The 25,401-nt window shown below is 47.8% G+C and overlaps 1 protein-coding gene across 4 annotated transcripts; it reads left to right on the top strand.

Annotated features, from left to right (window-relative positions):
- The first annotated feature begins 1,620 nt into the window (after positions 1-1,620).
- SLC22A13 (solute carrier family 22 member 13) lies at positions 1,621-14,351 on the top strand. Of its 4 annotated transcripts, XM_059390543.1 has the most exons (12): positions 1,621-1,680; positions 3,432-3,545; positions 5,444-5,704; positions 10,391-10,494; positions 10,690-10,844; positions 11,054-11,222; positions 11,420-11,540; positions 11,627-11,721; positions 11,935-12,149; positions 12,346-12,454; positions 12,991-13,206; positions 13,409-14,351. In XM_059390543.1, exons 3-12 carry the CDS (start codon positions 5,450-5,452, stop codon positions 13,500-13,502), a joined length of 1,533 nt encoding a protein of 510 aa, XP_059246526.1. In that variant the 5' UTR covers positions 1,621-1,680; positions 3,432-3,545; positions 5,444-5,449; the 3' UTR covers positions 13,503-14,351. The 4 variants fall into 4 exon arrangements, with proteins under 4 accessions (XP_059246526.1, XP_059246525.1, XP_059246527.1 ...); XM_059390542.1 differs by lacking the exons at positions 1,621-1,680; positions 3,432-3,545 and having other exon boundaries at positions 5,276-5,704; XM_059390544.1 differs by lacking the exons at positions 1,621-1,680; positions 3,432-3,545; positions 12,991-13,206 and having other exon boundaries at positions 5,276-5,704.
- The last annotated feature ends 11,050 nt before the right edge of the window (positions 14,352-25,401 follow it).

The following is a 25,401-nucleotide window of genomic DNA, read 5'->3' as shown; positions in this document are numbered from 1 at the left end:
CCTGTGCCCAAGTGTAAGTAGACCACTGGTGTCAGCTAGAGCTCATGGCTATTTTGAGGCAAGTCACCTGGTGGGCTTATTTGCATTCAGCCAGCCAGCGGGTCAGGAGTCACTGTGAGCCCTTCTACCTAACTCAAGTTTCCAGTGCTCAAGCCTGCTGCCTGGGAGCCAGCTGTACCAGCTCTGCATGCAAGCAAAGTAGCATGTATATTTTTGCTAAGAGAAATTATGAGGAGTGGAAATTAATTTTTGTTGAGGGAAAAGAAAATCATTTTGTTTTTATATTTAAGCTTCTTCCTCCCACCCCCACGATTGGGAAAGAGAATAAACACAAGACAAAATATGAAAAGAAAAAAAAATGAAAGAATAAAAAGGTGTTAGGAGGCTTGTAGAAAAGGAATCTTGGAAAAATAATTTCATGTGTGATCCAACTGGCTAAGATTGGAATGGATCTAATCAAACTTTTAAAAGGGATTAATGAATTTTAACATAAAAAATGTACTGGTATAGGGATGCCTGGGTGGCTCAGTGGGTTAAAGCCTCTGCCTTCAGCTCAGGTCATGATCCCAGGGTCCTGGGATCGAGTCCCCACCATGGGCTCCTTGCTCAGTGGGGAGCCTACTTCTCTCTCTGCCTCTGCCTGCCTCTCTGCCTACTGTGCTCTCCCCCTCTCTCTGATAAATAAATAAATAAAATCTTTATTAAAAAAAAGTATACTGGTATAAAGTTAGAATTGGTGTCATCTGTGCTAAAAGAATGTTTTCTGATACTCTTGGTCTTCTCTTTAAGAGATTATGAAAAGTTTTTTTAACCTTTTAAGTAATCTTTCTAGAAAACAAAGATTTTTGTCTTGTCAATACAATTTCTTTTGTTTCATATCAGATCTTTGATTACTTAAGAAAACTGAGTCTTCTCCATTACAATATTTAACATTCTGTATTTGCCAGTAAAGTTTCAAATTATCACTGTGGTTAAATAGATAACCAAATATTCTTATGCCCTGAACTATGATCCTATTTGACTGTTTTTAAAACCATTTGATATTTTTTGACAAACTTTCCAAAAATCAAATGTTAAATGAAGTCTTTTTAAAAGACTGAAAGAAAAAAGAGAATGGAAGAGAAGGGGAGGGAGGGGGAGGGAAGGAGAGGGGAAAAGGGAAGGGGGAAGGGGAGAGGGGAGAAGGGAAAAAGGGGGAAGGGGAGGGGAGAAAGAATGGAAGAGAAAAGAAATGAGAAGAAAAAAAGGAAGGAAAGAGAAAGGGAGGGAGGAAGGAAGGAAGATTTGTTGTGTTTATAAAAAGGGAATTGTTAAACCAGTTAGGTTTATTTGCTATTAAATTACAGGGGAAGCACTGTCAAATAAGAAGTGATATACCATGCCCTCTTTATGTTGTATTTGTATAGTTATCTGTAAGTGTTCCAGAAACTGTGAAATTCCTGGAAAACTGAAATGTCCTGGTGTAATGTTATCAGTCATAATTTCAGTTTCTATCTTAAAATGTTGTGTAGAGAAATAGCCAAATTTTCTTGTTGATCCATTATGATAAGCTCTCATCTGATCTTTAACTGTTGGCATTATAACTCTTTTATCATTTACAGACAGTTGTTTCACTCAGATGCTTTTGGCCAAAGCGATTCTGCAAAAGTCCTTCATCTTTGGGACACCTGGTTGGCTCAGGTAAGTGTTGACACTTGGCTTTGGCTCAGGTCATGAACTCAGGGTCACTGAGTGTGAGGCCTACTTAAGATTCTCTTTCGCCCTCTGCCTCTGCCTTCCTGTACCTCTCATGCACAGTGCATGTTCTCCCTCTCAGAAAAAAAGAAAAAGAAGAAAAAAGGTGCTTTATCTTCAAGGAGATATAGGGAAAGGACTTTGAAAAGTACAGGTTTCTGATAACTTTAATATCATAAAACAAAACTGGGTAAGGATTTCCAAAACTAATGGAAAAACTGGATTCAAGCAAAACAATATTAATTACATGGATCTGAATGAATGTAGGAGGATGATTATAATTTTTTATGACTTTTTGTTTGAAACATTGCTGGTTCCTTAATGTTTTGTTTTTCTAGATTTAAGGAAACCTTTCCTCTTAAGCTATCTAAGACTTACTTGGTAAATAACACCTTTGTAAACAAAGATGAAACATTTACTTTTTCTTGATCCTGATACCTCCAGAAATCAGAGATTTTTGAGTATTCTTTACATGGTGATATAATTATTTATTTGCATAAGTTCAATAAGAATCTGATCTCCTTGTAACTAGACACAATCTGAACACTGGCAATATTACCAAGGCTCTGGAATGTCATGTGTATAAATTCAGATAGGACTGGACAGCTGTAAGGGAATAAAGTTGACTTTATAAAGCCAGTGAAGCCCCTTGGAAAAATCAGCCTAATACTCTGCCTACAGGGTTGCTGGCAGTCTTACCTGGTGAGTAAGGAAGATCATCTCCTGACAGGCCCAGGAATCTAAAAATATTTGGGGGACCTTGAGAAAGGAAGAATTCACCCAAACCTGCCATAGTTATTGCAGGTAAAAATCTAATAATGAACTCTTGGCTTGGCTTTCTGGCCTCAGAAGCTTTGAGGAGTTCAATATGAGATTCCTCTAAAAGGAGCTTATATTTTGTTTTTGACTGGTTTGGGTCTCGGGGACAAGCTCTGAAGTGCACACAAACGTTGGGAATTATCCCGCTTACACTAGTCATTGTAGTATCCTTGGCATGCTGTAGTCTCTCAAAAGCTTTAAATGCATGCTTGCAGCCACTAACTACCAAGCAAATGATCTCTCCTAAGACCGGACTATCAAAAAGGACCAAAGAGAAAGACCAACTAAAAAATTGTGAACCTGAAGTCATGATCTGTGAACACCACAGAGATTCAGCAAAAAAAAACATCATGACCTATGACACAAAGAGGGTAAGTTAAAGTTGTGAGAACTACAGTGTGGTAGCTGAGAGTGGCACTAATGCCTTACATTTTGATCCCATCTCTTGGTTAAGCTTAGAGTCTGATCTAAAGGAAAAATTGTTTAAAAAGACATCATAGGCCCAAAATAGAGTCACTTGTGCTAAGCCCCATGCCAGCAAACCAAGACTTCACACCTGACCTCATTGCAATTTTTGTCTCTCTCAGAAATGTGACCTTTAACCAAGTCAGTCTGGAATTACCTGGTTAGCACTAGTGAGGTGATCTGATAGACTCCTACCTTCCCCCAAAAGAAGGTGGCTTTGCCGGAAACATCTACTCTTTGCAGGAAATTTTCTTTTTTCTGCCCTTTTGTGCCTATGAAAGTCTTCTGTTTTGTACAGCTCTTGGGGGCTCCTTTCTGCTTGCTAGATGGGATGCTGCCCAATTCATGAATCATTGAGTAAAGCCAATTAGATCTTTCAATCTACTCAGTTAATTTTTTTTTTTTTAAACAAGGAACAGACTCTGGATCACAGTGGATCGGTAGCTGTGCCCGGGTTTCCTGTCTTCTAGCTCAAGTTCCCTTGGTTACTTGGAGCCAAAGAAGCAAAAATCCTCTCCCTGACTGGAGTAAGAAGATGCTGTGGGCTAGGGACAGGCTCCTGTCTCCATCCCAGTTTTCTCCCATGGGGGGGGGGGGCACCATATTAGGCAGTGGCAACTGGCAGCATCTGTTTTCTTGGCAATTCTATTGAGATGATGGTAAGGACAAGCACATGCAAGAAAGCTAGGTAATGAAGAGAAGATAGAGCTGGAGACATTGGTGAGACTGGTGGGGAATTTGGGAGGGGGCAGAGAGGGAGGTGCTGTCCTTATGAAGGGTCATGGGCCCTTGCCTCTGCCCTACCTTGACCTGCCATGCATGCATGCTGGCTGACTAATAAGAAGCCAGAGGCTGTGCTGGCCAGCGAGCCAGATACAGGCATGCTGTGTCCAGAACCACCCCGTATAGGCTTGCTTCCCTGCATTCCCTTTGCCTGTGCTCCTCAGGCTCTCTTAAATTGGTTCAGAATTCAAACATGGGAAGGCTTTCCCATGCACACACAGGCAAATAAGTGAATGTGTGTGTGTGCACACGTGCAGCTACACGTGTATTTTTTCCTGATGCCATCTTCAGTCCTATCATTCCCCATCTCCCATGTCTGAACTAGAAGCTTTCCAAGCCAAGTCTACCTCCAGCAGACCTCTTCCAGGGTAAAAAGTGGGGGCTTTTTACTTTTTGGGAGATGCCTCCTGTCAGAAGTCCTGGTTATTCTCCATTCCTATAAGAATCCTGACCTACCAGCCACATTGCGCCCCATCCCTACCTTGACTCCAGCAAGGGCTTCCACAGCTGAGGTTGTGATCAAGGGAGACTTTGGCCTGTGTACCTCTGTTATCACTGAGATTATCTGTTGTGAATAAAGCTTTCCTGTGGCCAGCCACCCACTTGTGCCTTATCTTGGTCATGTGTTGATTGTTTCTTCCTCAATTAGAGTAGAGCTCAGAATGTACCTCTTGGCTCTTTGGTAATTCCTGCGTGCTCTTGGATTATCTTCTGTACTGAGAAGGGAAGGCATTTGTGCCCTTGGTGGGTCTCTTGGCCTTTTTTTTTTTTTTTTCCTTTAAAGATTTTATTTATTTGACAGAGAGCACAAGCAGGGGAGGGGAGTAGCAAGGGTAGAGGGAGAAGCAGGTTTCCTGATCATCAGGGAGCCTGATGTGGGACTCGATCCCAGGACCCTGGGATCATGATCTGAGATGAAGGCAGACACTTAACCAACTGAGCCACCCAGGCACACCTGTCTCTTGGCCTCCTTGCTGCCCTACCACATGTCAGAGACCCCTAGGAGAAAGAGAAGATCAGCAGCGTCAAGAGGCCAGATTGGGCTGCTGACCTTAGTATGCAAACTGGGTCCTTACTACTCTCCTGACTTACCCCCAATGTCTATTGTGTGCTGGTCCCTAGAAGGGACTTCTATGTCCTCTGAGTGCTGGAGCTACTCTCAGTATTTGGGGTCTATCATAATGAGAGGGATTTGAGCCAGGAATGACTTGTTGAGGGTGTTGCAATTGGAGGGAGCTGCTTGTGTACTGGCTAGAGCTCATTCCTGTGCTGGGCCCAAGAAGGTCCTCTTGTGAGGCTTGTGTTCATCATCCTGTCCATAAATGATCCTCAGATTCTGCAAGCCAGAGTGAGTGAGTTTTTCATCAAACTCTATCCTTCCCAGGCCACAGCCAGGGAGTTGAAGTGTGACAGGTCACGCCAGGCAAGGCTGGATTAAATATTAACAGTCATCACTGCTTAGAGGAACAAGTGCCCCAAAGCCAGGCTGCAGAGCTGTTTGGTGGCCCCAGGCTGACCGGTAGACATGGCTCAGTTTGCCCAGGTCCTGGCTGAAATAGGTGACTTTGGACGCTTCCAGATACAGCTGATGATACTGCTGAGTATCCCCAACTTCCTGTCTGCTTTTTACATGTTCGGCCAGGTCTTCATGTTCCAGGATGAGGCCCACCACTGCTCAGTGGCCTGGGTGAAGAACCACACTTTGAACCTGAGTACCACTGAGCAGCTGACACTGAGCGTGCCTCTGGATGCTGCAGGCAAGCCCGAGCCCTGCCTTATGTTCCGGCCGCCCCCTGACGGTGCCACCCTGGAGGAGATCCTCAGCCACCGCTTCAATGAGACACAGCCTTGCGATGCAGGCTGGGTATATCCTGAGGACAGGCCTCTGTCCCTAAAGAATGAGGTAGGGCTGCCCTTCTGTGCGTCTGCCTGTTTGGGGTTGGTCAGCAGCTCTGTCCGGCCCTCTGCCCTCAGCAGCTGGTGCTGCTGCTTCTCTGTGTGCCCTTCAGCACTCACACCTGAACGATGGACCATTGGGGTACTTTTTCTTTTTTCTTTTTGCCACTCATCCTGCTTTTCTCTTTGTCCTCCAACTATTGGCCCCTTAATCTCTCTGTCCATGCTCTCTGTCTGGTCTGTCTGCCCATCTGTCCATGCATCTCTCCCTATCTTTTTGTTTGTCCCTTTGCCTATGTACCCAGCTTGCCTTCCTTCCTTCCCTCCTGCTTTCCTGTCTTTGTTTCTTTCTCTCCCTCCAGGGTTCCCATCTATCTGTCCATTGGCCTTGGTCATTCAGTCAGTCCCTGAGCTCTGCTGTTTACCTAGCTTCCTGCTTGCCTACCCTCCTGCTTGCCTGCTGTGGGGCCCCTGCCTTCCAGCTGCTCTCTCCAGAGCTATGCCTGCCTGCCCTCTTGAGGATACCCATGACTCTAGGACTCGTCCTGCAGGTGACAACACTTGCTCTGCTGACCTTATTTTCTTAGGAAGGATCCAGGCAGGTCAACAGGTTCCCATTTCAGCCATCTGAGCAAGAAGGGCTCTCTGGAAGCATCAATGCCTACTTTGCTGCTTCCCAAGAAGCAGGGACTGAAGCACAGAGAAGAGAGATGACTTGGTCAGGGCAACCCAATGAGCTGATTGTGGAGGTAGGGCTCCCCCTCAAGTCCCTGCAGGCACAGGAAAGAACACAGACGGTCCAGAATCCTGAGGTATGGGCGTTGTTGGGAAGGTCTAGACAATTTACCTTGATGGTGGCAGATACTGAGCCTTTGTGGAGAGGGGACTTGAGTCCAGAGATTAAACATTCACTGCTCCCCCTGTGAGTAAAAAAGTATTTTACTTTTTAGAGGCTTTCAGAGGATTTTGTTTTAACCAAAGGAATTCACATTTTTTAAAAGATTTTTTAAAAGTAATCTCTGCACCCAATATGGGGCTCGAGCTCACAACCCTGAGATCAAGAGTTGCGCGCTCTACCAAGTGAGCCAGACAGGTGCCCCCCAGGCATTCAGTTTTTAAAGTGTGACCATAAACCTGCCCCCCTGAACCCTTGCAGGCTGAGGATAGGTCCTCCCTGTCTTCCTCCTGACCTTCCACTTCATTCTGCCCCACAGGGGTATAGGCAGCCTAGGAGCTCTCCCAGCAGAGCCCAGCTGGTCCTCATTGCCCTCTCCATATCCCCAGCATCACCATCATGATAGGGTCAGCCTCCCCAGGTCCTCAGATGCCACGGGTGCCTACTTCCACACGTGCTCAAACTCTCCCTACCTGTCCAAAAACCATCCTAAAAGCCCAGGCAAGCAAGCAGACTGCTTGGAGCCAACTCTAGCCCTGTTCATACTCTCTGTGCTGGAGTGTTGGCATGATTTTATTCAGTCAAAGCTCCCTGAATATTTACTGTACGGGGACCAGTCAGAGGAGGGAGGCACCTTGCTCTCCTTCTCTGAGGATTTGAGGCTCCCCCCCTTTTCTTTAATCATCAACCTAGCCTGTGCTAGCACTGGGGTTGGGCTTTGGACCTCTTGTCCTTCCCTATCATGTTTCTCCTGCTCTGGCCCTCCCAAGGACTTCGAGTCTCAGGAGAATGTCCACCTTTGGTCCTTTGCGCCCTGCACCAAATGATAACTCCAGCTTCTCTTCGAGAGCTTCATGGCTGTGAGCTCTTCTACCTCTGTTGCACATCTTGGGGGAGGGGCTCTGCCACACCAACTCAGGGGGCTCTCTCTGAGCTGACATCTCAACTTTCCTTATTACAGCAGCTGCATAATCAAATTGAATTTCAGACAGGTCTAATTTGAGAAGAAAAGAGCAAGTTGCCTCATAGGCTGTGTGCTCTTTTATACAGAGTATATTTCTCCTTCTCAGTCTACCTCCCAACATTTCCTAGGTGTCCATCCGTGGTAAAAGATAGCAGGACTCCCAGTCCTGTTGACATGAGTCTCTAAACACGGAGGGAAACACGTTTGGAGTGACTAACCACAGTGTGACCTGTCCTGGGACGGGAGAAGGGACAGGAATGGTAGGGAAGGAGAAGCCGAGAGAATGGCCATACCCGGGACTGGAGGCGTGAAAATGCTTGGTATGTTTGAGGAATGCTGACGTGCAAAGAGGTGGGGAAGTGGGCAAGAGCTGGCCCTTAAACTGTCTTCAATACAGAGCTGAGGAATTTGGGCCTTCTCCTAGAGACCAAAGGGAGCCACTAAAGCTTTTGGAACAGGGGCAGGAGATGTGACAGGTGTGTACCAAGAACGGGGGCTGGTGTCTGTGTGTCTCTGTGACAGGCCCCAGGGAGAACCATTCACTGTGGGTGTTAGGGCTGGGGAGGTTAAAGGCTGGCGTCCCAAGGGGGGAGCCCTCTTGTCTCTGATCCCTCTGAACATGATCCGCCACTTCTTGGCCCCTCTCCAAGCCTTGGTCTCTGTGGCTGCACAGTGGGAATGATAAGCCTTTATGTGGTTAGAATGAGGGTTTAATGAAATAGCAAGTCTATACACTATACGGAGGTAGTGAACGGTGGCCACTGAGTAGGGGCACTGGCCCTGGGAAACTCCTTTAGATTGGCACCCATGCCTTCAGTCTGAAATGTCTGTCCCCAGCTGTGACTTTCCTGAGCACGGTGGCCAGGGCACCCTCTGCTGAGCTAACATTTACTGAAGGCTTCCTGGGTGACAGCCCCTGTGGTAATAATCATGTTACGCATTCCCCAACAATCCTATTGTTTGCTATAAGTTATAAATCCTGTAAGTTGCTCAGTTCAGACTCCAGAGGCATCTTATTTTAAAGAGTGTCTAACCACAAAGGCAACCTGTGCTTGCTAAATAAAAACCAGACAAGCTGGAGCGCGGGGGAGTGAGTTCCAATCCCCTGTCCCGCCTCATTTCCTCCCAGGTGCAATCAGTGAATCATTCCACATATATTGAAAATTAACAGTTGTTTTTGAGAAGAGAATAGGAGCACAATGGTGTCTCCTGGGTTGATTAATTTCTTGCCAAAAGTTATTTTGACTGATGACGATTGGCTAGTTGGCTAGCTGTAGGTATTTGTTCATTTACTGATTCATTCGGTAAAAATTCTTTTAGCTTTCATGCTGTTTCCGTCCATGTCTGGGGCAAAAGGGGTATCTGAACTCCATTGCCATCCAGCAGTGGACGGAGGATGATGAGCGTAACCTCTCCTCCATCAGGGCAGTGTGCCAACAAATCAAGGACTGTCGTGAGAATTAGGTAACACATGGGAAGAATTTAGGAGACTACCCAACACAGAGGGAGCCCTCCAAAGACATGAGTCATGGAGAAGCTGTCTCCACGGGCTGCGGAGGAGAGCTCATGTGTCTAACCTGCAGACATTCCCATGCCAGGAGCCCAGAGACCAGTGGGGGTAGGGGTCAGTCACACGTGCCTCCCGATGCGCACCTGCAGCAGATGCGTGCGGAGTTACGCAGCCATGCTTTCTCCACTCAGTTTCTCAGATCATCTGTCGGGTTCTCTCTGAGTTGGCAGAGTCTCCGTGTGTGCACGCGAGTGAATCCGCACACACATGAAGGTTTCCTCCCCATATTCCTCCGTCCTAATCTCCTGCAAGTGGCGCATGAGGGCTCCGTGGGATTCTCGCTGCCTGTGAATGATTAGAGTTTCATGGAGATTTCGCAGCCAGATGAGAAAATTTGAAGGGGCCCAAGTAGGTCACAGGGGTGTCCTGGCTGTGGGAAAGAGGCCCGGATGGTCAGGAAGCAGCAATGAGTCCAGTGTCAGAGGTTCCAAATTTTGTATCCTTAGTGTGTCAGTAATTCTCCATGGCATCTCCAAGCCAAAAGAAAAACCTAACGGTTTTATGTGTTAACTAGTTAGGTCCAAACAACTTAATAATTAAGTTCTAAGAACTTAGTAGCTGTTTTAAGAAATAATGTGCATTCAGGGCTCCTGGGTGGTTCATTAAGCATCTAATTTTGGCTAAGGGCATGATCTCAGGTTCCTAGGGTCAAGCCCCTTGTCCTCTGGTTCCTTGCTAGGCAGGGAGCCTGCTTCTCCCTCTCCCGCTCCCCACCTCCGCTTGTGCTCTCATGTTCCCCCTCCCCTTGCCTTCCCCCCTCTTCCTTGCAAAAAATTACAATACAGTCTTTAAAAAATAAAAAATAATACATGCAAACTGAAAGAAAATATTTTTCATTTTTAAACAAATAGTCACCTATTAATAGGAGCTATGTATCTACTGGGAGCTGCACAGTGTCTCCGTCCTTGAACATTTTCTCTCCACATGATGCTTGCTTTTTTTTCCCAAAACAACTGCCAAAAATACAGTGTCACATCGATATGATGTTACTGAAAGGAGTGTAGCATGATCTCCTGTTGCAACAGAACTGTTCTTAATTGGCAGTTCTTGTAATACCAGACAGATGTTAAATATTCCTATATTTCCCTTTAAAATGTTAAATATTGTTCTGTACCCCTTAAATTTATTCTGGTGTCCTGAAGTGACTGCACACAGTTTGGGAACCATGGGCATCTGCCCCAAGAGGTTTGTAAGTGGGTGGGCTAGATGACAAAGGACTTGCTGTCAGCTGCTCCTTGTTCACATCCACCTGTGTCTGCCTCAGTTCAACCTGGTTTGTGATCAGAAGTACCTGAAGGAGACCTCTCAGTCGGTGTACATGGCGGGGCTCCTCGTTGGGGCTCTCATCTTTGGGCCCCTCTGTGACTGGTAAGAACCGTGACCAGCTCCCCCCTGACCTAGCATTCTCCTGTGTTCCTGGCACGGTTTCCCTCCACGCCCTTCCCTGGTGTCCAGGGCAGGACAGTGTGTCCTGCCCTGGATAGAGAGCCCAGGGCAGGGCTGGGTCTCCCTTCCTTCCCCTCCGAGAGATTCCCTCACAGACCTACCTCTTTGTTACTCCAGGATCGGCCGCAAGGCCACTATCCTAGTGCAGCTGCTACTCTTTGCCATCATCGGCCTGACCACAGCCTTCATGCCCAGCTTTGAGCTCTACATGGTCCTGCGTTTTGCCGTGGCTACTGCTGTTGCTGGGTACACCTTCAGCAATGTGTCCCTGCGTGAGTGGACCCTGAGCTGTGAGGTGGGGCCTTGGGGTCTGAGCAGTCCACGGGCGCAGACTGCCTATGGGAGCCTTGTCGGGAGCCCAGGCCACAGGTGGCCACACGCAAAGGGGTCTGAGGTCCATGTGGACAGAGCAGCAACCGGGGAGCGCCAGGGAGGGACAGTGCCAGGGGCTGGCCTGGCCTCAACCTCTCTGTTTGCACAGTTACAGAGTGGGTGGGGCCCTCGAAGAGGACGCAGGCTGTGGTCCTGGCCCAGTGCGCCTTCTCCGTGGGGCAGATGGCGCTGGCAGGACTCGCCTATGGCATCCGAAACTGGAGGCTTTTCCAGATAGCGGGCACTGCACCTGTCTTGCTGCTCTTCTTCTACTTCTGGTGAGGAGGTACTTCCCAGAAGCAAGCCACCCCCCTGGGACTAGTCTTGCGGAAGTGTGGTTGGAGTGTAATACTGACATTCGCCTCACAGAACACTCCGACAGCAAGGGGTGTGGGCTTCGGTGTGCACTGGAGCAGCTGGGACAGCCCCTGGGGCAGCGGGGGGCTCCGAGGTCACAGCCATTCCCGACCTGCAGGGCTCTGCCAGAGTCAGCACGGTGGCTTCTGACCAGAGGAAGGGTAGAGGAGGCTAAACAAGTGATCCAGAAGGCAGCCTCAGTCAACAAGCGGAAACTCTCCCCAGAGCTCCTGAGTCAGGTACTTGGTACAGACTGAGCCCAGCTCTTGAGCCTGGCCCGCACAGACCTTTCTACCTGGCCCCTCACTGTGCATCTTCCTACCAGCTCGTCCCAGAGAAGATAGGCCCCTCAGGGAATGCCCTGGATCTGTTCAGACACCCGCAGCTCCGGAAGGTGACCCTGATCCTCTTCTGTGTCTGGTGAGTACAGTAGGGCCCAGGCCCCTCCCTGAGGCCATGCATCTGCTGCGGCTGCAAAGGGCTGCATACGTGGCTGGGGGATGGTGACTGTCAGGGACGGGCTGTGTGGTGTTATGGGTTTCTCCCGCTGTGATTCCCTCTTCAGCAGGCTCCCCCTGAGAGTGACGATGTCTCGTCACCCAGCAGTCACAGGGATGCCTGGACACTTTGTAGGTTTGTGGACAGCCTGGGGTACTTCGGCCTGAGCCTCCAGGTCGGTGACTTTGGCCTGGACATCTACCTGACGCAGCTAGTCTTCGGAACCGTTGAGGTGCCCGCTCGCTACTGCAGCATCTTCATGATGCAGCGGTTGGGCCGCAAGTGGAGCCAGATGCTGACTCTGGTTCTGGGCGGCCTCATGTGCATCGCCATCGTCTTTGTCCCAGCAGGTACCAGGGCTGGCTCTCCCACGCCCTGGCCCCTCACCCCCCAACCCCTGCTTCCAGAAGCCTGTCACTTCCCTTCTAAGAGTGAAGGCTCCCCTGGGGGCCAGGTGCAGAAGGGAGTTTGGGAGGGCAGGGTAGGGGTGGGGCTCAGGGCATGGGGCCATCTCCCTGCACGCGGCTGACCAGCATCCCTCATTAGATCTGCCAGTGGTGGTCACTGTGCTGGCTGTGGTGGGCAAGTTTGCCACGGCCTCCGGCTTTACCATCTCCTACGTGTACTCTGCCGAGCTCTTCCCCACCGTCATCCGGTAAGGGCTCCTGCCCCGATGCCCTGACTTTGGCCATCCCTCTCTGCCCTCACCACTGTTCCACAGAGAGCTTATGAGGCTGGCTCAGGGGCAGCAGTGCTGGTGAGGCCCAGGGCCACTGTCAATCTAGTCCCTGTGTTATCCTAGGCAGTGGAAGACAGATACAGAAGTAGGCTATGCCCTGGCCTTGTCAAGACGGGGATATGGAGGAAGTCTAAGAATGAGTGGCTGAGAAACAGGAACACTCAGGTGGGGGTTGGGGGGTCAGGCAGGAGGTCCAGTCTTTGGTCTGATATTTGGTGGTGAGCAGGAGGGCAGCAAATGGATAGGCCTAGAGGTGGGAGAAGCGTGGTATCTGGCTGGACTACCAGCAGTTAGTATACGGAAGCAGAGAGCAGAGGCTGGCTGGGCTGGGTGAGCCTAAGGAGTCTGTGGGGCCATAATGAGGGTCTGGGCTCTCTCAAGGTGGAGCTGGGGTAGAGCTGTGGCCTGGAGTTGGGACTGGGTCTGCTCAGCTTGTATTGGCCTTCCCCCAGGCAGACGGGCATGGGGCTGTTGGGCATCTTCTCGAGGATTGGGGGTATCCTCACCCCTCTTGTGATCATGCTGGGCGAGTACCAGGCAGCCCTCCCTATGCTCATCTATGGCAGCCTCCCCATCGGGGCAGGCTTTCTCTGTGCCCTGCTGCCAGAGACACGTGACCAGCCCCTGAAGGACACCATCAAGGACCTGGAGCAGGGCCCCCAGCCACGGTGAGCTGCTTGTTTCTCTGAAGCCCAGACATCTACCTCACCATGTGTCCACTGTTGCCTAGAGGCCAATATGGGGCCCTCAGGAGCCACAGACATCTGACTGACTTTGGGCCAGATCCTCATCCTCTGGGGAGAGGTGGTGAGGGATACTGCCATGTGACTAATTCTTGGCCAGTCAGTGATGGCCCCCTGTTCCCTCCAGGCCTCCAGAGTCAGCACCTTCAGAAAAGGAGACAAAGGCCTTGGGAAGAACATCCAATCCAGGGGCAACTTTTGTGAGCAGTACATACCTCTAATTGTGTCTCTGGAGCTGGAGCAGCAGCAGCAGGGAGCTGCCCGAACACCCCCTGGAAAAGGGTGGCACCTGCCCACAAGTCCCAACTCACAGATGGAGGCAGCACACCCTGGCCTGGTCCCCATGCTGGCTGCTGGCTGCCTGGTCCTGAAGCACATGGACCTCTTCTCGGTGCTTCTCATCAACTTTCTCACCCCAGCACACTCCTAAACCCTGTTCGTGGTAGGACCTCAGGTGTATCTTGGATTTCACTTGTTCTCTGATAGTCTTGTGGGAGTATGGCTCCTCTGGTCCCCTCAGTCTGGGGTTAAGCTCAGAACAGAGCAGATGCTTATAGCCTTTCCAAGGATGTAGGAGGAAATTGTGAAGCTGTGGCCTCCATCCAGGCTGGTGGGAGAAAAGGCTATAGAAGAGAAGAAGGTTGTAGTTTCTTCTCATGGCTGGGCCAGGTCCTGCTTGCTTGGGTGGGGCTGATGAGATAATAAAAGGCAAGTAGAGGGCAAAAAACAAATGCATCTCCCTCCCCCCAAGATAAGAGTAGGGTACATGGGACATTTCTTGGACACTCGGGACTGCCCAAAGACAAAGGAAGGAAAAAGTAAATGGTCACTTGGTGAAGATCACAGATTTTACAAGAAAAGCACAATCTTAAGAATAGTCAGACCTTCAGAAATGCATAAGCTCAATTTCCTGGAAGTCCTAACATCACCTCTGTCCCCCCATATAGGATTTAAAAAAAAAAAAAAAAGACCTATAGAATCAATCATTCCTCACACTTAGATTACAGCCCTTCCTGCTCGAGGGGTCCTGTTGCCATGCTTTAATAAAATCTCCTTTTTATTTATTTTAATTTTAATTTTTATTTTATTTTGCACTGAAAAAGTCTCAAGAATTCTTTCTTGACCATTCACTCTCAGATTCAAACTCCAAATTATATCATTTTGGTGTCCAGTGTGGGGCTCAAATCTTTGCATCTGGAATTTGAGCCTCGGTGCAAACTTGGTGAATACTTACTCTTCCCTCCCTTTCATTTCAGGATCTTTTCAGGAGTATAGTCTTGTTGGAATACTTTCATGTCCATTGCTCAAACTATAGCACTCTAGCCCATGGCTATTCTATGGGGAGGAGAAAGATTGCCTTTTGGCTTGAAGTTTGCACCCTGGCGAGAATTATAATAAGACCCAGAAACTTGTTGCCCTTTCTTCATTTCTGTCCTTATACAAGGTTGTCTTTCTTGGGCATAGGACAGCCACCTCAGTCACTAGGATGGCTGCCAACTGTAAGACTCCTATGTGAGGTTTCCTCCTCACTGGTCTAATGTGGTCCCTTTCACATCTCTGGTCTGGCTGCTTTTGGTGGTGAGACATTTGCTCAGAGCTGGCCAAAACCAGTACCTGATTGGATTAAAACTCAACTTGGCACCATTTCCTAGAGAAGCCAGCTGTAAGGACCAAACCTGTTGGAATGGTGCTTAGATCATGGTGGATTTCTGGCTTCATTGTTTTGTGCCAGTGTCCCCTACTAACTACTTAAATTACAAAATTGAGTAATTTCCCCCTTATAAAACATTTTTAAGTGTTTTCCATGAGCTAAAAATGGTGGGTTCTTCATGTCATGGCATTTCAGTCCATTCCAGCAACCATTTATAGCGTAGGATGCAATGGGGAAGCAAGGGAACACCAGCATCCCTCCTACAAGGCAAGACACTTTTCCTAGCAACTACTTAGGGGGACACTGCTGGTCACTTTGACACCAGGAACCTCTGACATTTCGTGTGTGGGACACCACCTGGGAGATAGGGGGGAATTTTTTATAATGGACCTTCTCTACTTTTCTAGGAATATGGTATCATCTTTAGTCCCCAAGGATTCTCTTCTGAGATACCTTTTAATCTACTGGAGTCAATTTGGATTACAAGAAAGAGAAAATTGACATTCTCTAACTTTGAGTGACTTAGTACACTCTAGGAGATGAGGGAAAATGGCCCATTAATGGGACATCTATCTATCAGTTAGATCTCTTCTGCAGAAAACAGAGCAAATGGACTGAGGTACCCCATGCCCATGCCTTCATGGTCCCGAATCAGGATCTGGACCTAAGAGCCTCTTACAGAATGTGTCTAACCACCAATCACTTTCATTAGCCTCCCTTGGGACATAGTCGATGATGATTGTCTAAGGAGGCCCATTCCTCCTAATAAACTTGGGTTGTTGGAAGAGTCACTGACCAATCCAAACAAAGAAAACACCAGCTCTGTTACCACCCTTCCTCCTTATAAACCTCAAGACCCATCTGCTCCCAGCCCACCTGGACTTACCCTATCTTCCAGGACTTCAACTAAAATCTGGATTGCATCTTTTTAGGGAGGTTGCTAATGGAGAAATGGATACAATTAGAGTCCATGTCCCATTCTCCATGGCAGACCTGACACAGAAAAAACAACAATTAGAACGATATTCTGAAAACCCTTCTCAATGTATTGAGGGCTCCCAACAATTGTCTATTATGTTTAATTTGACCTGGCAGGATATAGCCATCATATTAACTCACTGTTGCAACCCTGAGGAAAAGAACCATATCTGGGCAGGGGCTCGAGAATTTGCCAATAAACTAGTAGCCAGAGATAGAGATCATTATCCAGTAGGAGGCACTGAAGTTCCCAATCCTGAATCTCACTGGAATTACCAAGAAGAAAGCAAAGTGAAGGAGCAGACCATATGGTCACCTGTTTAATAGAAAGAATGAAGAAAGGATTCTCTAAACGAGTAAACTTTGATAAACTTCTGGAAGTTACTCAAGGACCCGATGAAAATCCAGCTCTGTTTCAGGGTCATATGATGGAAGGCATCCATAAATATACAAATCAGGACCCAATCTCACTGTGGAAACAACTATACTAACCATTTTATAAGTCAGTCAGCACCTGACATCAGCCAAAAAGTGATTAAAATGGCTAGAGGTCCTCAAACCCCCACGAAGTGAGTATAGCTACTAGAGTCTTTAGTAATAGAGATACGGGCTTACAGCAGGAAAAGGACCAGAGAGCTCAATTGCAGGGTAAAGTACAGGCTCAAGTGCTGGCTGGTTCTCTTGTAGATTCACCACACCACCAAACCCACCAGGCACCAGAGAAAAAGTCAGTATCAGACACAGGACAAGGTAAGACCCTGCGCTACAAGTGCGGCCAAATCAGACATTGGAGCAAAGAATGTCCAAACAAAGGCTCTCCACTGGGGCCATGTCCTGTCCATAAGAAAAAAGGACCTTGGAAAAGAGACCGTCCTCCTCTCCAGAGAGAGAGAAAGACAGGAACCCACTTCCCCACCCAAGAGCAGGCACCGGAGAATCTGGCATGATGGGCCCTGAGACTGGTCCAGCTCCCTTGACATCAAGCTGACTGTGCCCCAGCTTTCCCTGATGTGGAAAGTAAGGTTTATCAATTTCCTTATTGACACATGAGCCACTTACTCTGTCCTCATTCAGCACTCTGGCCCTACTTGTCTTTCTAACCACAAAATTGTTGGCAGAGAAGGAGAAACCAAAATGTGCCACCAGACAATGATTTTAACCTGTAAATATAGAAGTCAATTGATCACTCATGTTTGTCTAGTCCTTCTGTCTTGTCCCACTCCATTGCTTGGCCGAGACTTAATATATAAACTAGGAAGTTTAAAGAAGAGGGTGGCTTGTTCCCTTTAACACCCGGAGAAGTAAAACCTTACCCTGATATCCCTTCTAATATCTGGGAGGAAGTAAATCCCCAGGTCTGGGATTATGATGTCCTGGGATGGGCTCTTAAAGCCCAACCAGCTGAAGCGACCTTAAAGGACCCAACCACTACACCTCATAAAAAACTAGAACCTAGGGGCACCTGGGTGGCTCAGTTGTTGAGAGTCTGCCTTCGGCTCAGGTCATGATCCCAGAGTCCTGGGATCGAGTCCCATATTGGGTTCCTTGCTCAGCAGGAAGGCTGCTTCTCCCGCTCCCATTCCTCCTATTTGTGTTCCTTCTCTCGCTGTGTCCTTTCTCAAATAAATAAATAAAATATTAAAACAAAACAAAAAACTATACCTTTTAGAACCTGAGGCAAAGGCTGGGTTGCAACCACTTAATGAGAAGTTTCTTAAATGTGATATTTTAAAGCCTTGTCAATCTCCTTACAGTGCTCCAGTTCTACCAGTAAAAAAAGCCAAATGGGGGAATTTATCAAATCGTACAAGATTTAAGAGCTATAAATAAAGTTGTTGTGCCTGCTCATCCCATAGTGCCAAATTCATATGCTTTTCTCACCCAGGTCCCTGGTGACGCCAAGTAGTTTACAGCACTTGACTAAAAGATGCCTTCTTTCACATTCCTCCAAGTAAGAGAAGGCAGCCACTATTTGCCTTTAAATGGGCCTCACCTTCAAGCCCTGCTCAGTGAACTTGGACAGTCTTGCTGCAAGGAGATAGAGGCCGGCCTCCCTTGTTTTGGGCTGCGCTTAACAAAGACCTCCATGGTATTTCCCTGCCTCAAGGGACTGCAGTTTAATATGTGGTAGATACCCTTTTAAGATTTATTTATTTATTTATTTGACAGACAGAGATCACAAGTAGGCAGAGAGGCAGGCAGAGAGAGAGGGAGAAGCAGGCTCCCCGCTGAGCAGAGAGCCCAATGTGGGGCTCAATCCCAGGACCCTGGGATCATGACCTGAGCCAAAGGCAGAGGCTTTAACCCACTGAGCCACCCAGGTGCCCCAATATGGTGGATATTCTAATCTTAGCCCCGCAAAAGAAATGTCTGATGGTAGTTCTATAACTTAATTTCCTGGCAGAGGGTATTTTGTATCCCTCCCAAAAAGGCACAAATACCTGAACAGAAAGTACAATAATTGGGACATGAGCTGACACCAGGTCACCATACTTTGTCTACTGACAGGAAAAAGGCTCTATTAGATCTTGGACCCCCAGGTACCGAAAAACTACTCTGTCCTCTCCAGGAGCTGCCTGTGGGTTCCTGGATTTGGCTCTTAGCCGGACCATTGTATGACTCAATTAGAGGCCCCGATGAAGAGCCTTGACTCTACACTAAAGCCCAGCAGACAGCCTTTCAAGCATTAAAAGCAAAGATTTTGTCAGCCCCAGCTTTGGTGTCACCAAATTTAGAAACACCTCTCGCTTTATACGTAGCAGAAAAACAGGGACATGCTTTGGGACTTCTTAGGCTAGAATTCGGAAATGAAACAACACCGGTGGGCTATTTATCAGAGCACTTGACAATGGGGCACAAGGGAGACCAGATTGTCTGCCGGCAGTGGCTGCTCGGCCCTCTTGGTAGAAGCAGCTTCAGGACTTACTCGGGGGGCAGTCCTTGACAGGGATGACTCCACACCAGGTCCAAAGTGTCCCAGAGACCGAAGGCCACCAATGGGTTACCGGCGGCTGACTTACCAAATACCAGGCTATGCTTTGAGGCAGACCTGAAGTAATACTTTAAAACCTGTCAAACTTTAAACCCAGCTACCCCAAGGCCTGCACTTGACCACTGTACTTCGTGCCAGAACACGACCGCCCAGAGATGATCGATTTTGTTCATTCCAGCAGATCAGATTTCAAAGATTCCTCTATTGACAATACAGATGATGATGGGTTTACTCATGGCAGTAGCTTCAGGGAGGAGGGAGAGAGAAACGCTATAGTTTAACCAAGAGCACCGAGGCAAAAGCCCTCCAATAAATACTTCCGCTCAAAAGGCTGAATTAATAGCACCTACCAGTGCCCTTCAATTGACAAAAGGCCTCAAAATTATTATGTTTATAGACTCCAAATAAGTTTTCCTGGTGCTGGGCACTCATGGGGCAATTTGGAAGGAAAGGGGATTATTATCAAGCCATAATTCCCCAACCAAATATGGGCCTGAAATTTTTTTTTAAGATTTTATTTTTTTTGTCAGAATGAGTGCACAAGCAGGAGAAGCTGCCGGCAAAAAGAGAAGCAGGCTCCCTGCTGAGCAAGGGGCCCGAGGCGGGGCTCGATCTCAAGAGCCCAAGATCTTGACCTGAGCTGAAGGCAGATGTTTAACTGACTAAGCCAGCCAGCGGGCTGGGCCTGAAATTCTTACTCTTCTTGAGGCTCTACACTTACCTAAGGAGGTAACTGTGATTCACCTCAGAGGACATCAAAAGAATATGACCTTAGAATCTAAAGGAAACACTTTGACAGACTGTATAGCCAAGCAGACAGCACAAAATAAACAAATGTTAAATCTTGTACAGTCCTAACTCCAATAAAGTACATAACTCCAGTCTATTCAGACCAAGAAACCCACATAGCCCAGGAATCAGGATATTCAAAGAATACATGGGGTTGGCTTATTAATGAGGGAAAAATCTTTATGCCCAAAATAACCAAGGGGATATAATACACGGTTTACACCAGACTAATCATTTGGGCAAAAGTGCTTTAGAACATTCGATTAAAGATATATTTGATGAGTAAATTTAACAACTACAATAGAACAGGTCTGCTGATCCTGTATTGTTTGTGTACAAGTAAATTCAAAAGGCGTAGGGCACCCCCTCCTCCACTTTTGAAACCAGTCCAGAGGCATGGAAGGTATCCAGGAGAGGGCTGACAGCTTGATTTAACACAAATGCCTCCCTGCTAAGGCTATAAATTCCTACTAGCATTTGTTGATACTTTCACTGGCTGGATCGAGGCCTTTCCTTGTAAAACTGAAAGAATCACAGAAATAACAAAAGTTTTGCTGCAAGAAATTGTTCCTAGATCTGGCCTTCCATGATCTCTTCAAAGTAACAATGGTCCTTGTTTTACTGTGCAAATAACTCAATACCACAAGTTTTAAAAGTTAAATATTTTCTACAGTCAGCCTGGTATCCACAGTCCTCTGGAAAGGTAGAGAAAGTTAATCACACTTTAAAACAACAATTTTCGGGGCCCCTGGTGGCTCAGTCAGTTAAGCATCTGCCTTTGGCTGAGATCATGATCCTGGGGTCCTGGGATTAAGCCCCACGTTGGGTTTATTAGGGACTTTGTCTCACTTTTCCTCTGCCTGCTTGTGCTTTCTCTCTGTACCAGATAAATGAATGAATGAATGAATGAATGAATGAATGAATGAAATCTTAAAACAATAGCTATCTACACTTAGTCTAGAGACCCAGGAAAACTGGATTATACTCTTACCAATAGGACTTCTCAGGATGAAGACTGCTTCAAAACAACCTTTAGGACTTAGCCCTTTTGAGTTATTAGATGGAAAGCCATGTCTTACAGTGGACCTGTTATTAGATGAAGTTTATAATTTTTAAATGATTCATTCGAGGTTGGTTTAATTCCCAAGTTACTTAATGAATATACTGATCACATGGTCCCCAAACCTGATTTAACCGTAACTGAAAGTTCACCCCAGAAGTCTGGGAGACCTGGTTTAATTAAAGATTGGAAGTCAGATACAGCAGGGAACTTAAATCTAAAATGGAGAGGTCCATATCAGGTCATATTATGTATCCCCATCGCAATGAAGTTAGAGGGGCACTCTTCCTGGGCTCAGACTCTAGAAGAAAGCCTGTGCCTCCTCCACAGGAAACCAGTGAACTAATGTGCTTCTTACTTTTGTGAATGTCCTAAGAACAGCACAAGGAGGTACCATTATTAAGACAGAATGCTGTGTATACACCCCAGGTTATCATAAAAAATGTCACAGAACTACCAAAAAACATGAATACTCAAATTAAGGCTCTATAAAATCCTTCCCTCTCTTTTGATGATTGGTTAAACTCCTGGCTCAGGGGAAGACTGTGGTCAACTCTGAAGGCTTTCTTTGTTGAACTTCTCAGTCTTACAGCTGTTTTGATTCTAACATGTTGCCTTTTTCAGTGTTTCTCTGCTTGGTGCCCAGACCCAATCACTACAATCACTTCACGTCAACAGATGGTCCTCACCAGCCACAGGTCCTTCTTTACTGTCCACACTGGGCTCAGCTGCCTCGACCTTTTGTAACTCCCCTATGCATTCCCTAACTGATCTGTGTTGACCCACAGGTAGGGACATCTCTACGACCCTATTCAACAGGAAGAAGATACAGAAGATGAGACCTTACGCCTTCAACACCATTAAATATTTAAGTGTCAAAGTCGTTCAGTGCAGGGGGTAGGGGGATGAGGAGATTAAAAAGGCAAGCTGAGGTCAAAGACATACTGACATTCCACATACCACTCTCCCCTGTGAGATGAGAGTGGGATACATGGGACATTTCTCAGGCACTTATGACCACCCAAGAACAAAGAAAGGAAAAAGCAAATGGTCAGTCATGAAGGATCATCATGAAAGATCATGGTCAGTCATGAAGGACATCAAACTCCATCAGTTTGTAACTATCTTACTGATTTACAAGAGAAGCACAATCTTGGGGCATCGGAATGGCACAGTTGGTTAGGTGTCCAACTCTTGGTTTTGGCTCAGGTCATGATCTCAAGGTCATGACATGTTCCCTGCATCAGGCTCTGTGCTCAGTGTGGAGTCTGCTTGAGACTCTCTGCCCCGCTCAAATAAATAAATTTAAATTTATTCATTTATTATTTAAATTAATTTACTTTAATAATTTAATAAAACCATAATTTTGATTAAATTGAAATTAATTTAACTTTATTTAAAATTATTTAAATTAAAACTAGTTAAAATTAAATTAAATTATTTAAATCGAGCCCTTTTTCAGTGTTTCTCTGCTTGGTGCCCAGGCTCCATCACTGCAATCCCTTCATGTCGACAGATGGTCCTCACCAGCCATGGATACTTCTTTACTGTACACACTGGAGTCCTGTGCATAGGATAAAAACCCATATGTAATCAGTCACTCCTCACATTTAGAATGCAGCCTTTTCTGCCCACGGGTCCTGTCCCCATGATTTAATAAAATCACCTTCTTTGCACTGAAAACATCTCAGGAATTATTTCTTGGCACTTCGCTCTCAGACCCAAACTCCAAATTACTCGGGGGCCCCGAAGGACATTTGATCCTGCTCAGAGAGGACAGTGTGTGCTCCCAATCAAAGCTTGGGGTTTCCGTTACCCTCAAAGATCCTCCACCCCCTGCCCCATGTTCAGCTCCGTGGTGGGGCAGGAGAGAAGGTTGGTTGATCCTCTCCTCGCCTTCCTCCTCCTGTTCACCCTTAGCTGCCTCTGGCTCCTGTGGAGATGGCTCATACAGGGCCAGGGGAAAGGGCAACTGTCTGGCTACTTGGCTGTCGTGGGCTGTGGTTCCCTCCGGGCTTGTACTGGCTAATTGCCAGGGAGTGCACAGCGGTGGCCTTCAAAGAGTTCTCTCTTCCATGGGGACATTTTGCAGGATTCCTCAGCGGTGCTCCCAGCACCCTTGCCTGTCCCTGCCTCTGAACAATGGACTCCCAGCAGACCTCTTGGGTCCCTCCTCAGCTCCCGCCCCCAGCACTGCTCCCCGCACAGTCTGTTCCACTGCACGCACCCCTTTCCTTATCAGACAGCCCTCCTGGCTGGGGTCCGTCAAGCCACAGCCGGTCAGGCTGCCTTCCCTGGCCACTACGGGGCCCACAAGAGCACCATACATCTTGCATCACCACACAGCGGAAAAGTGCCTTCCCAGCTTCACACCCCACTTTGCCCTACCCCCCAGGTGCCTCCAGCTAGCTTCCCAGCAGACCAGGAAGTTCAGCATCTCCTCCTGAGGACGGAAGGGTTCGTTCAGAACCCCGCTCCCCCTCTCCCACTTACCTTCTCCTGTGGAGACTAGAGGGGTGGTTGGTGCTGGGCTAGTTTCCCCACCTTTGCAAATCTGGCCTCTCTTGAATACACAGATATTATTACTCACAGATTTGGCTTTGAAGCAATGGGAAGAAGTTTCAGTTAGCTTCCTGTCTGACTTCAGCTTGGGATTCTTGCGGAATCCAGAGCTAAAGTCATCACTGGAGACAGTTGAAAGTCTTTCGTGGCACAGTGTGGCACCCAGGCTAAACCTGCCTGGCTGGGAAAAGCTGCATGGGATTTGTAAAGCAGCCACTTCAAAGCTAGAGGCCGTTTTCTCTAAAATGGGGACACTCACATTCTTTTGAAGCAGCTGAAAAGAGACTTAACATATCCTTCAGGACGCAAGCATCCATGAAAAGTTTCACCTCTTGCCTTTGGGCAGGTCTTTGAGGACTCTTTTTTTTAAAGACTTTATTTATTTGACACAGAGAGAGAGAGAGATCACAAGAAGGCAGAGCAGCAGGCAAAGAGAGAGGAGGAAGCAGGCTCCCCGCTGAGCAGAGAGCCCGATGCGGGGCTCAAACCCAGGACCCTGAGACCATGACCTGGGTCTAAGGCAGAGGCTTAGCCCACTGAGCCACCCAGGCGCCCCAAGGACTTTTTTTTTTTAGGGATTTTTGGGCTGTTGGGGGAAAGATTTTTCTTTTTTTAAATTTTATTTATTTGACAGAGAGAACACAAGCAGCACGAGTGGCAGAGGGAGAAGCAGGCTCCTGGCTGAGCAGGGAGCCCGATGTGGGGCTTAATCCTAGGACCCCAGGACCCCAGGGCCCTGACCTGAGCCAGAGTCACATGCTTAATTGACTGAGTACTCAGGTGCCCCGGAAAGATTTTTCTCTGAATGTACTAAAAAGTGCCCTGTGGCTCATTCTGTTTACATGGGAAATGTCTGTCTTTTGCCAGTTGCTGACAGAAGGTCAGTAGCTGAGAACCTGGGACCTCAGGCGAGAAGAATTGCAGGCCCGTCCTAACTCTACCCTGAGGAACATGACAGAAAGGGGGCCTGACAGGACGAGGAAGTTTCCAGTACAGACGGGACCATGGTGATTCTCCACAGACTGTGTTGATCAGAGAAAAGCCCAGGGTTGAGGGCTTTTCAACCACTAGCAATGGAGCCCTTATGGTTAGCTCCATAAGGGCCCCGTATGGGGGCAAGAGCACGGCTCACCGCTCAAGCCTTGGCGACAGGAGCCTGCTACATAGGCTTCCCATTTTCGAGTGGATGATTTTAGAGGTCCCTTTACACAAATTCTCAAGGACTCTAATCTTGAGTGTGAAAGGTGAAGGGCTCTGTTAGTCTGCCCCCGAGGTCCAAGGAGATAGGAAAGGAGTGCCAACCCTCCACCCTGCCCCACACCCATGGCTCTCAGGGCTGAGTCCTAGAGCATGACCCTGACTTACACACCCTGGGCTTGCCTCACTGACTGACCCACTCACCCAGTCCTCCGCCTTGGGGAACACGCTGGACCCAGAAATGCACGGCATATGGAGCCATTCAACTGACACCCCTGCTCTGGGGCCCCGGGAGAGTGTTGTGGAGGAGGAGAGGACATAGTGGGGTTATGCAAGGCAGCTGACCCAGTGTGCAGTGCCTGGGCAGTCCCCCAGGAAGGGCTTCTCGGTGGAGAAGGAAGTGCAGGGCAGATGAAGAGGAGGCAGCAGGTGCAGGAGGGCTCCGGGGGAGGGGACAAGAACAGGCACGTGCCAGGCTTGAGGGGTTTTGGAGCTTCAGAAGGCACACTCAGGGTTAATTCTGAACTTCGTCCTGAATGCAATAAAAGGCACTGCTTTGTTTTGTTTTTTCTTTAAGGAAGGGAGTGGCCTGAGCTGATCTGTTATAAAACTCATGCTATCTCTGAAGAATATGTTGGAAGAGGGCAAAACCAGGAGCAGAGAAACAAGGCAGGGCGACATTACAATGAGCTCTGGCGCACACACTTACCAACTCATCTTCTCTGATGATTAGGTGGGGTGATGGCAGTGGGCTGGAGGAACTAGGAGGTGGACAGCTGATTGGTGTTCCGCCCTGGCCTGAGCCCGGGTCACCCAGCTCGGCTTCTCTGCGCCTGCATCTGAGACCAAACCCACCGATCTGCGAAGCTTGTATATCCACGTGAATGTCCA

This window comes from Mustela nigripes, chromosome 2 (genome assembly GCF_022355385.1).
Source record: "Mustela nigripes isolate SB6536 chromosome 2, MUSNIG.SB6536, whole genome shotgun sequence".
NCBI lineage: Eukaryota > Metazoa > Chordata > Mammalia > Carnivora > Mustelidae > Mustela > Mustela nigripes.
The sequence above is the reverse complement of the archived record's forward strand: the minus strand, read 5'-3'. Positions and strand labels throughout refer to the sequence as shown.

Excerpts from the sequence above, each read along its gene's own strand:
- SLC22A13 (XM_059390542.1), top strand. The coding sequence starts at position 5,327 with ATGGCTCAGTTTGCCCAGGTCCTGGCTGAAATAGGTGACTTTGGACGC. Across the intron at positions 10,845-11,053 it reads CTTCAGCAATGTGTCCCTGC|TTACAGAGTGGGTGGGGCCC; the intron begins GTGAGTGGACCC and ends CTGTTTGCACAG. Across the intron at positions 11,223-11,419 it reads CTGCTCTTCTTCTACTTCTG|GGCTCTGCCAGAGTCAGCAC; the intron begins GTGAGGAGGTAC and ends CCCGACCTGCAG.